This window comes from Halichoerus grypus, chromosome 2 (assembly GCF_964656455.1).
Source record: "Halichoerus grypus chromosome 2, mHalGry1.hap1.1, whole genome shotgun sequence".
Lineage (NCBI taxonomy): Eukaryota > Metazoa > Chordata > Mammalia > Carnivora > Phocidae > Halichoerus > Halichoerus grypus.
The window spans coordinates 188,852,765-188,864,984 of NC_135713.1; the positions used below are offsets into that span (position 1 = coordinate 188,852,765).

General features: G+C 44.8%; 1 protein-coding gene across 1 annotated transcript; it reads right to left on the reverse strand.

Annotated features, from left to right (window-relative positions):
- Positions 1-4,595: 4,595 nt before the first annotated feature.
- LOC118520886 (keratin, type I cuticular Ha3-II) lies at positions 4,596-10,454 on the reverse strand. Its single transcript, XM_036069110.2, has 7 exons — positions 10,104-10,454; positions 8,315-8,397; positions 7,186-7,342; positions 6,109-6,270; positions 5,889-6,014; positions 5,544-5,764; positions 4,596-4,722 (listed from the first exon to the last, which is right to left on the reverse strand). The coding sequence occupies exons 1-7, from the start codon at positions 10,449-10,451 to the stop codon at positions 4,596-4,598; spliced, it is 1,224 nt and encodes a 407-aa protein (XP_035925003.1). The 5' UTR covers positions 10,452-10,454.
- Positions 10,455-12,220: the final 1,766 nt, after the last annotated feature.

Sequence of the window (12,220 nt, forward strand, 5' to 3'; positions counted from 1 at the left end):
AGTTAAATAACTTATCCATCACCTCTACTTGGTTACCTTTGGGGGTGTGTGTGTGTGTGTACATGCTGAGATTGAAGATTTATCTTCTTAGAATATTTCCAAAAAATACAATGCAGTATTATTAACTGTCATTACCAAACTGTATATTAGATCTCCAAAGTATATTCATCCTCTATAACTGAAACTTCACCCTTTGACCAACATCACTCAATCTTCCTCACCCCCCTAGTCCCTCTCTGCTTTATGAGTTTAACTTTTTTTTTTAGATTTCACATGTAAGACAGATCATGCAGAAATTGTGTGTAACGTTGTGTGTCAACTATACTCAAAAAAGTGTTTTTAATTTAAAAAATGTTTAAAACAGGGGCGCCTGGGTGGCTCAGATGGTTAAGCCTCTGCCTTCGGCTCAGGTCATGATCCCAGGGTCCTGGGATCGAGTCCCACATCCGGCTCCCTGCTTCTCCCTCTCCCTCTGCAATTTCCCCTGCTCATGCTCTCTCTCTCTCTCTGTATCTCTCTGTCTCAAATGAATAAATAAAAAAAATCTTTAAAAAAAATCTTTAAAACATAGAAAGAGAGACCATGCAATATTTGTCTTTCTGTGTCTGGCTTATTTCACTTAGCATAATGTCCTCCAGGTTCCGTTCACATTATCACAAATGACAAGATTGCCTTCTTTTTGATGAAATCTTACAGTTTACATTGACATAGATGGAACTGAAGGGTATTATGCTGAATGAAATAAGTCAATCAGAAAAGAACAATTATCATATGGTTTCACTCATATGTGGAATTTAAGAAACAAAACAGAGGATCATAGGGGAAGGGAGGGAAAAATAAAATAAGACAAAATGAGAGAGGGAGAAAAACCATAAGAGACTCTTAATCATAGGAAACAAACTGAGGGTTGCTGGAGGGGAGGTGAATGGGGGATGGGGTAATGGGGAACAGGCATTAAGGAGGGCACATGTTGTAATGAGCACTGGGTGTTATATAAAACTGATGAATTACTGAACTTCACATCTAGAACTAATGATACACTCACTATATGTTAACTAATTGAATTTAAATAAAATAAGTTTTTAAAAAAAGATCGCCTTGGGGCAGCTGGGTGGCTCAGCCGTTTAGCGTCTGCCTTCGGCTCAGGTCATGGTCCCAGAGTCATGGGATCGAGCCCCATTTCGGGCTCCCTGCTCGGCAGGAAGCCTGCTTCTCCCTCTCCCACTCCCCCAGCTTGTGTTCCCTCTCTCACTGTGTCTTTCTCTGTCAAATAAATAAAATAAATAAAATTAAAAAAAAGATCGCCTTCTCTTTCTGCCCTTCTATTGTATATATTTTTTTCTTTATTCGGCTATCCATATCTACAAACATCTGTTTCCATATCATGGCTATTGTGAATAATGCTGTATTGAACATGGGAGTGCAGATAATCTCTTTGAGACAGTGACTTCATTTCCTTTGGATATATACCCAGAACTTTTTTACAAAGTTGTAAAACAAAACAAAACAAAAAACAGATTTGCTGGGCCCCACCCCCAGAGTTTTGGAATTAGTAGGACTGAAGAATTTGCATTTCTAACAGCTTCCCAGGTTCCCAGGAAACACTTTGAGAACCACTGCTCTAGAGACTCACTCACACAGGTACATAAAGAGATATTGGCAAGGATGTTCTTGCAACACTGTTTATAATGATGAGGGAAGGGAGGAAGGGGGGAAGGAAGGGAGGAAGGAAAGAAGGAAGGAAGGAAGGAAGGAAGGAAGGAAGGAAGGAAGGAAGGAAGGGAGGAAGGAAAGAAGGAAAAAAGAAAGGAAGAAAGGAAGAAGGGAGGGAGGAAGAAAGGAAGAAAAAAACACCCTAACTGTCCCTCAGCAGTGGAGTAAGTAAATAAAAACATGATGTTTTCATTATGAAATACTACAAAGAAGTTAAAATAAATTACAAGAATAATGTGTATTAACACAAATAAATCTCAGAAACATAATGTTGAATGGAAAAAATTAATGGTAAGATTTATACCACTTACATTTTCTAGCTTAAACTGCTAAAGTGAAACACACACACACTGTACATGGATACAACCATGTGTAATTTTTAGAAATGTTTTAATTGGAGAATGATACACCACCAAGTTCAGAATAGCAATTACCTTTAGGGGAAAGGAAGGGGAGAAAGATGGATAAAGGCAGAGTTTTATGTCAACTCGTAACATTTTATTTCCAGAAACCAAACCAACCAAATAAATGAATTAAAAACCCCAAAGCAATGGCGTAAACACAACACAAGGTTAGCATTTCTTAAATCTTGGTTGTGGATTTATAGATGTCTTATTGTTTTGTACTTTCAGATGTTTGAAATATTTCATAATAAGCGATTTAAAATAAGAAATAGCAATAGTGCCTTGTTACACCAAGTCACAAATCATAGATCCGTGGCGGTGGACTTCAGCACCATGTGTCTTGCCCTCTATGTGAGGTGAGTAGTAACACTGAACCCCACCCAGACATCTCAGAACGGTGTGGCTTTGTTCTGGGACAAAGTGACTTCCCTGACACTCCTTTCTCTTCTTCACCAAAGAAAGCACTGTGGCAGAAACCAAGCCTCAGGACAGCCTCCCCCAGACCCAGTTGTCCCACTGACACAGCCTTGTCTAACATAGAGGCAAATTTTGTTTGATGCTTTGCACACTGAACAATAGGAAAAGGTGTATTCACTGTGCTGACAAACTGGAGCTCTCATTCACAAGGCAGAGAACTGGGTGTTTGGAAAGCACCTGTCCCTGATAAAGGCAGGTGCTGGTTCCTGTGGGTGGACAGTGGTCTCAGCACGTACAGAGAGTGGATGGCATAGAGTGCATAAGGTATTGATAAGACACATGCAGGTGGCTCCTGGGAAGGAAGGGAGAGAGGCCAAAGTATGCCAACCGGGCCTGGGACATTCTGAGCACAGCATGAAGTGTCACTCTGTCATCTCCCAGGGCTGTGCCTGAGGTCTGGATAAGGGAGCTCCAGCAGCACCCGAAATATCAACAGCAGCAGAGCGGATGCTAAGAGAACCAGAATGTGTTAAGACAAGGATTTATGACCAACGTTGGAGTGGCCATTGTCATAAAAGGGGGACATAGTACCAGTTTCATCTCAAGGAGAGAAGACATAACTAGCAGTTCAGCCCAAGACAGGATGGTGGCCTTGCACGGGCCAGAGCATGCACAGCTGTGGAAGCCATTGAGCATGGCCAGACATCAATAGGCACCAGCAGGGGCAGGGCACCAGTATAACTGTCACTTGAATACTGGCAGAGACCAGAGACTTAATAACCTAGTTGGACTCTTTTTTTTTTTTAAGATTTTATTTATTTATTTGAGAGAGAGAATGAGAGACAGAGAGCACGAGAGGGAAGAGGGTCAGAGGGAGAAGCAGACCCCCCACTGAGCAGGGAGCCCGATGCGGGACTCGATCCCGGGACTCCAGGATCATGACCTGAGCCGAAGGCAGTCGCTGAACCAACTGAGCCACCCAGGCGCCCCACCTAGTTGGATTCTGAAGAACTTCTTTCGGGGTAGGGAAGGGAGCTGGTCCCAAAATCCAATTTTAGTCCTCGTGGTTACAAAAGTCAAACAAGTAGAGAAACGCTTTAAAAATCTGTTGGGTATTAATCAGACGTAAGAGATGCCCTTTTTACTGTTACAAATTCTTCAGTATTTCCCAAAGGAAAGTTTCAGAGATGTCTGGGGTACTAAGAGCATCATCTCTCCCCCTTGTGACAGTGTTGAAGGATGCGTAAGATCCGGGTGCTTGTTAGGGATGGGTTTCATTCCATCACAGTCATACCTCATGTGCAACTGACAACGAGCTCTTTTCTCCTTACTCTGTGAATTAGAAAGAAAATGAGTCATACAGCTCCTGGTACCTGGTTGGTGTTCAGTAAATGTTGGCTTCTGTCCCTCTTCTTACAAGCACTTGGAAAGAAAAAATGGAACTTTCTAGAAATGTTAACATTCCACAGGTGCAGTACTGAGTCAGCTCCCATGGTGAATATTCACCATATTTAGATGAGGCCTCTTGCCTTAGTGGCCCCACTGGTTCCTGGCTGGCCCAAGGGGACGCCAGGCTCACCGTACCTAATGAATGTTAATTAATGGTGATGAAGCCATTAATGACACAGTCCTCCTGTGCTTTCAAGTGGCTTTATAAGAAGCACATACAGAGTGAACACTTTGGAAAGAATGAATACAAATGAGAACCATCACTGCTTTGCAAGAGGAAAGTTTATTAGATTTACAAAGGGATTTAGGGGCCTGAGAGGAAGGTCAAAGCAACAGAGAGAACCGCAACACACCTGGTAGGACATCTTCGCAGCCCAGACCTATCAGACCACCAGGTCACAGAAAAACTATAAGAGAGCAGCCTTGAATGAAGGGGATCTGGTGGGCTTGGCTCAGAGTCAGGCCACACCTGGGCATTTGCTCTCCTTCCAGACCATGATTTATGGGGTTGCCTGGGGCGGGCCTCTGTGACTGATGCTTGTCAGAGAAGTAGGGCTGGTCCATCGATGGTCCTTCTGTCTTCATGCAATCCTCTTGCTGGCCCCGGGATATCTAGCATCCAAAGGTGTTGCAGGGCCCACAGCGGGAGCGTGGGCCACACGGGGTGCAGGGATTGGTGATGCAGGGTCCGATGGGCCTGTCACATGCGTTGGTCGTGGCGCAGGGGTTGCAGGGCAGCCTGGGACACAGAATTAATAGTTGGTCAGCATGAGAGGGATAATTTTTAAAAGGAGAGAGCTCAACCCAAGGAGACAGAAAAAGCAGAAACCATTCTCTGACATCTGAGGAAGCCAAAGCTTTGTTTGGATTGCTCCTTTTTACAGAGCTCTGAGACAGTGACAGAAAAGAGCAAAGAAGACTGAAGGTGGAATTCCAGCCCTCATTCCATAACCCTGGAGTCATGGGGAAGTCACTTCGCCCCTCTGAGCCTCAGCCTCCTCGCCTGCAAGACGGGATTGGTAATACCTACCACACAGAATGTGTTCATGTAAATACTGTCAGGTGACGAGTGCTACACTCCATGAGCTAATGAATTGTCTTCTCCTTCAGCATTCAAATGCTCATCTATAAGATGGTTATACTGTCCCCATTCTTCCTGCCTCAGATGATTCCAACAAAGATCAATGAGACGTAGATTTGAAAGTGTGGGTTAAATCTGAAAGCACTATTCAAATATATGTAATTGTTGTTGCAGTTTTGTTTTCCCTTTTGCTGTGACAGACCAACTGTGAAGGTACAAAGCTTTGTTTATGCATCAGCCTCCAAAAGTTCACCAGTTGGAGAAAACAATCAAGTCTCATGAGTATCTTTTGGAACAGAAAATACCTTTCCTCCAGATAATGACAGCAAAAAATACTATCCATGATACACTACTGCAACAGAAAACTCTGGTCTCTACAGACATATTGGTTTCTGAAACTTGACCTGCAAAGTCTCTGTTTTGTCCTTGAGTAAAACTATGTGTGTGCCTTGCAGGGCTGTGGCCTGCTGGCTACTCACTTGCAGTCCTCGCTCTCCAGCAGGCCCCGGTACGTGTTGATCTCACACTCCAGCCGGGCCTTGACATCCAACAGCACCTGGTACTCCTGGTTCTGCCGCTCCAGGTCACACCTGATCTCAGCCAGCTGGGACTCCACGTTGCTGATCATGCACTGCACCTGGCCCAGCTGGGAGCTGTAGCGGGCCTCGGTCTCCGTCAGCGTGTTCTCCAGGGAGTCCCTCTGTGCAGGGAAGATAAAGAATGTCACAGAGCCACTCCTCAGGGAGCTTCTCCATGGGGTTCCAGAGCAGTCCCAGGCTTCATGAGGTCACGAGAGTGTGGACAGTACCCTGAACAACACCCACCAGGTTGTGCTGGGCCTGCAGCTCAATCTCCAGGGCGTTGACCGTGCGTCTCAGCTCGATGATCTCCGCCTGGCAGGACTGCAGCTGCTCCGAGCTGGACACCACTTGCTTGTTCAGCTCCTCAGTCTGAAACAGCACAGGGGAGAAGACAGGGTCAGACCCTGCCTCAAGGGCCCCGAGGGGCCAAGTGTCCCGAGTGGCCATGTGCTGAGTTGCCCACCTGGGTGGTGAACCATTCCTCCACGTCCCTGCGGTTGGTCTCCACCAGGGCCTCATACTGACTCCTGGTCTCATTGAGCACACGGTTCAGGTCCACAGTGGGGGCTGCGTCCACCTCCACATTGAGGCGGTCTCCAATCTGGCAGCGCAGGGTGTTGACTTCCTGAGGGAGGAAGGGGGACGAATGAACCCACGGGGGAAAAAAATGTCTATAAATAAACTCGTCTTTGAGTGAGTCCAATATGGTGGGGAGAAGATTGCAGTGGAATTAGAAAATATGAGTTGAAGCCCAGTTGATGTAGAACCCAGCTAAGTTGCCTCTGTGTGATTCAGGCCTCCTGTCTGAGTGTCTCCTCATCTGCATGATGAGGCTGCTTGAATAAGTGATTGCTAATGTTTCTTTCCAATCCAAGAGTCTATCATTTCTTTCTGATTTTCCCTTTGTTCAGTGATAAGTCTGGCATGGTATCTAGTTTATAATTATTGCTACTTAAATGTAGAGAAACCAGGTATAACTCCTCCCATTTATTTCATAGTCTTCTACCCTTATATACTGTCTACTTGGGGTAGTTTCCTTTTCTTCAAAACACCTGATCTTTGCTACAGGCATCTGACATCCTATACTACATTCAGCCATGGAGTCTGAGTCAACCAGTATTTAAATTCCTTCATCTCTCTCATTTTTCCCATCCATCCATCCATCCATCCATCCATTGGGTTCTAGTATCAGGTGACATATAATATCAGGAAGTTTGCTGTCTCCTTCTAGTCTTGGTCCTTAATTTGGCACCTTCAGAAGATAATAGATCTTGTCAAGCAATGGGAAGTACTTTAAAGATCTTTGTGTGGACTTCTGGCCATATATCTGGCCCCAGGTTGAAATAAGTCAGCTCACCACATTCTTTTAGGTAAAAGAGGTAAGCTTATGACTCATTCCCCCAAAATCCCCCAAGTGTGTTTTGAGCAAGCAGCAAAATGTTGTGTTAGCTCTAGGGTGCTTAGCAAAGACCAACCTTATCCTGCTCAGGAGAGGTATGGAACTCTCCATATGGGATGATGGGGACTGGGACTCCCTCACCTGCTCATGGTTCTGCTTGAGGCTCAGCAGCTCCTCTTTCAGGGATTCCACCTGGGCCTCCAGGTCAGACTTGCACAGGGTCAGCTCGTCCAGGATCCTGCGCAGGGCATTGATGTCTGACTCCACCAGCTGCCGCAAGCCCAGCTCCGTCTCGTACCTGCACACACAGGGGAAGGTCAAAGGGAGTCAAAAAAGAAGACTTTTTCCAAGGATTTACTTGGCCGACCTAGTCAAATTCATTACATTTTGAAAGTTTTTGAATTTTTTTAAAAGTTCCCTTTTTGGAAGGGGAGAAAATACCACTGTGCTGAGTAAAAAGACCTATTTCTTCCCTGAGATCCACAGAGAAGGTATTGTTGGGGGGCCTATCTCCACAGTTTTAATCTGATATTAACTGCATTTGCTCTGACAGGTTGCTATGGATTAAGCCCTATCTTGCCTCTTCAAGTGAGTTGGTGAACTTCGTAAGTCTGTTATACACATTGTCTCGACATCTCTCCAACCACCTTGAAAGCAACCTGGTCTTGTGATAAAAACACTGATTTAGAAATCAGTTAGGTTCAGACTTGCAGTTATGACTGTGGATAAATTCCTTCATGTCTCTGAGCCTTGATTTCTTCATCTATAAAATGGAAACCAAACTAACACTTTACAGGGTTGGTCTGAAGATGAAAAAATGACGTAGTAATTACAAATACATTGTAAACTATAGTCCCACAAAAATTCAAATGCAAAGGATTCTTATGATTGTAATGATCACACCTAGAAAAAATGATATTCTGAAATGGATTTTGCCTATTTTTTTGATTTAATAACTTTTTTCTGATGGGCTGATAGTGATGAACCTATACTAAGAAACAGGTGTGAAATTCACTTTTAAACTTGGTCCACGTATTAAGTTGAAAAAGAGAAAGAATGGTGATTTCTTTCATTCCTTAAAAATAAGCTTAAAACACAGCATTCTTGCATTCAGTGAGGAAACTGACATTTAACCTAACTAACCCAATGCAAGAATCCTCCCAATGCCATCCCAGACAACTTCTGCTTAAACGCACCCAGGACAGATTTCATCACATTGCAATTTAGCCTGTCAATTATAAGATTGCGCTGATCATTAGAAAAATCTTACTTGGTTCTGAAGTCATCTGCAGCCAGTTTGGCATTATCAATCTGTACCACCAGCCTAGCGTTCTCAGACTTGCCGCACAGGATCTGGAGACAGGATTCATTATGAAATGAGTTATACTAAGAAGGAATGTCTTGTGCCTTACAGTGAAAAGCTTTTTTTTTTTTTTTTTCAAATACACATTCCTGCCAAATAGCTTTGAGTCTTCTCAGATTTTCAGTTTGGGGATAAAAGAAGGATTAATTAATAGCACTGTTCATTTCAAAACTAAAACAGTTAAGGAGAAATGTGTCCCTTTGTCATTAATTCTTCTCTCCTTGGTCTGCCTCTGGCCTGCAGGAATTGAGCATACTGGATATTAAGCCTCCCTTAGAGTGACCTGTGTCTCAGTTTGCTTAGAAATAGGAGGGTCCTGGGATGCTAAACCCAGAAAAATCCCAGCCAAACCAGAACAGGCTGGTTTTCGTACTCTCACATCCCCTTATTCTAGTCCTGCTGACCTCTTTCCACTCTCTGTCATATTGCCCTTGCCCATGCTTTTGCACAGAGCTTCTCCTTCTATCTGGAATGCTCCGGGATGTCCTCACCCACTAGCAAGACCCCTTGCATGACCCACATTCCCCCTCCAGCCCGGCTCCTACAGGGGGTCACTTCCTCCATGCACCCCCAACAATACTTTGCACTTAGCCAGTTATGCTTCTCCCCTTCACTCCAACCATGTCTGTCTCCCCTATTAGACTATGAGCTCCTGAAGGAAAGAGACTGTTTCACTCTGTACTTTATCCCTCACTCAAGCACTGTGCCTTGTATTCAGTAAATATGGGCAAATGAATGCATGATCTTCAAATCGCATGGCCCTTATCTGGCATTCACTTTGCTAGCACTACTGAACAGTGGACAGTTAATCTCCTCAGAGAATCGAAGACTTATGCCATTGAATATAAATTCCTGCTCATCCATCTAACCCTACTCAGATATTCCTCTTCTGGGAAGCCCTCCCTGACCTCCACCATGTATTAGTCCCACCTCTATGCTGACTTTTTTTTTTAAGATTTTATTTATTTATTTGACAGAGAGAGACACAGCAAGGGAGGGAACACAAGCAGGGGGAGTGGGAGAAGGAGAAGCAGGCTTCCCGCAGAGTAGGGAGCCGGATGCGGGGCTTGATCCCAGGACCCTGGGATCATGACCTGAGCCGAAGGCAGACGCTTAACAACTGAGCCACCCAGGCGCCCCTATGCTGACTCTTATCTCCACTTCTACCCCTGCGTTTCTGGTCCTGAATTCTCACCTGCATGCTTGCTCTAGTGGATGGTACAGGGTCTGTGTATATTAGGGAGGTTTATATGGTCAACAGCTCTTTTGCTTTGCTACAGAAACTGTCCCTTGCTACAGCTTTGGAAGGCTTTAAGTATTTGAGGATCCACTTAGGAAATTACTAGCTCCAAGAAATATTTCAGGTGCCTATTTTTTTAAGCTGTTAAGCCTAAAAACAAGACCAGGATATCATAATAGAACTAAAAAATCAGATACTCTGGTTTTAGTAAGAAGCAATGTAAGATTGCAATGACTGATCGTAGTCTAATGTCTTACCCTATCCCAGTCCATATCCTTCCCTGTGGGGCTTCCCAAATAGATTTTCTAAGATGATTTGATGTGTCCTACCTAAGCCAATGAAGTCAATGTCTTTATTACTGTAGCTTTGAATAGTCTTAGATCCATTTCAGAAGTTGGTATGTTAAATTTAAATAAATAGTTAACTAAATCGGCAGCGTGGTGGCCACCCCCTCACCTTCTGCTGGAGCTCCTCGATGGTCCGGAAGTAGGACTGATAGCTGGGGCACACGAAGGGCACCTGCTGCTGGCACCACTCCCGGATGCGGCTCTCCAGCTCTGCGTTCTCCCGCTCCAGCTGGCGCACCTTCTCCAGGTAGCTGGCCAGGCGGTCGTTCAGGAACTGCATGGTCTCCTTCTCGCTGCCATTGAAGGAGCCCTCGCAGAACCAGCCACAGTTGCCCACGTTGGCGGGGATGTTGCAGGCCCCGGGCAGGGTGCAGGTGTGGCAGCTGGGGGGCACGCAGGGCCGGGAGGAGCAGGTGGAGCGGCAGCTCATGTTGGGCAGGGAGCAGTTGTAAAGCATGGTGCTGGAGGGAGTGGAGCTCTGAAGGTCAGTTTCAAAGGCTGATTCCTCTCTCTGGTGTAAACCCTGGTCCTTTCCAGGGTTTTATATTCTGTCAGCCATGGGTGTGGTGACCACATGCACCATTACCCCCCTTTTACCCTATTTACCCATTTTTCCATTTGTTATTTAGCCACCTCACGCGAGTCCTTTACCTCATAAAATGCTTTACCCTGGCTTCCTGCTAAGTCAGGACTCCTCACCAATTATGCTGGTTGGTTAAGTAAGACCTTCAAAGTGACCAACCCATTACCTTGCCAACAACAACACTTGTTCACAGGGTGTTGATTTGGGGTGACAGCTGTACCCTGCCCCCCAGAGAGGGGCACGTCTATGCCTCTTTCTCCTAAAGGAGGAAACGTCTATGCCTCATCCAGCTCCTGTTCAGTGAAGACTCTGTGAGAAAAGCCATTTAAGGAAGCCCACCTAGAGACTAGACTGTTTGGTAGGGAATCCTGGAAGCTGAGATCAGACCTACGAGGCCATCCTGTTGAACAGCCCTTTGATCTTCCATCCAGGCAAGATGGAGGCAATTCTCCCCTCTCCTTAGGGGGCTGTAGGAAGTCCCCCCAAGCTCCATTTCTACTATTACTCAATGTTCACAGAATGTAAAGAAAACGAGCAACTTGGGAATACCTACCCTTACACACAACATGAGTGTCATCACAATGCCTCCTGCTTACTGAGCACCCACTGTTCAAAACACCTCATATGCATTATCTCCTTCAGGCCTCACAAAACCCTGTGGAGGGTAGATGAGGACACCAAGCCTCCGAGAGGTTTCCTATGGTTCCAGAGCTCCTATGAGGTGAGCCAGCATCCAAACCCAAACCTTTCTGACTCCAACAGCCATGCTCTCTCCATCACACCAACTGTCTCTCTTCCTATCTCCTCACTGCTGAGATGTAATAATGCACAAATGAATTGAGTTCAAGGAACCTCAACCGCTACTAGACATTATCCCCTCCCAAATTAGAATGGACCAGGAAATAAAAGCCTGTTCCCTAGTCATTTCTATTCTAATGGAAGAAAGTTTACTAAGTAAGTAATTGTAATACCTGCTAAAAGCTTGAAAAAAGGAAACCCTGGGTTGATTTGATGGAGAAACATCTAAGCCCAGTTCTCCAAAGGATGTGATCCTGAAAAACCACCACATCATGATATGCTTAATAGCATCTTGTGACCATCAGTACATTTTGGAAAACAGATGTTCTGCCCTCGTGCTATTCCAGATGAAGATACAAACTATGAGGATTTTATGTTTAATTGATCAGTACTCAAAACAGGACAGACACTCCTTAAAGCAGTTCCTTTTGGAAGCTATGTACTAATTCCTCCTCTACAGCTACCACTCCGATCACCCCTTCTACAAAGTTGACCTCACAGTCTGGGACACTTTCTTTTGGTTATCCTCATTGAAGGCAAATCTTCATCTTCTGAGTGTGTGTTTATTTTTGAAACCAGCCAGATATAATTTGGAACCAAGCCTAGAGAGTGGGATAAACAATCACACTTAGCAGTGTCTTTAATGGGTCAGAAACACATTGTGACTGTAAAATAATAGTGTACATTTTCTTGGGTGGTTCTGAAAGACATTTCCAATGTGGAGCTTCAAATATGCTTCCATGAAAGACAGCAGATTTGGAGTAAATGTGTGGTCTCCCAGAGCATAATGCTTTGAAAGCACTGCCATCCTTAACCACACTCACAATCCACAACTCTCTGCCCTC

Bases quoted from the DNA above. Each gene is read 5' to 3' on its own strand.
- LOC118520886 (XM_036069110.2), bottom strand. From the start codon at position 10,451: ATGCTTTACAACTGCTCCCTGCCCAACATGAGCTGCCGCTCCACCTGC. The intron at 8,398-10,103 runs GTGAGGGGGTGG...TCCTGTCTCCAG, and splicing joins TCGAGGAGCTCCAGCAGAAG to ATCCTGTGCGGCAAGTCTGA. The intron at 7,343-8,314 runs GTAAGATTTTTC...CTGTGTGTGCAG, and splicing joins GCAGATGACTTCAGAACCAA to GTACGAGACGGAGCTGGGCT.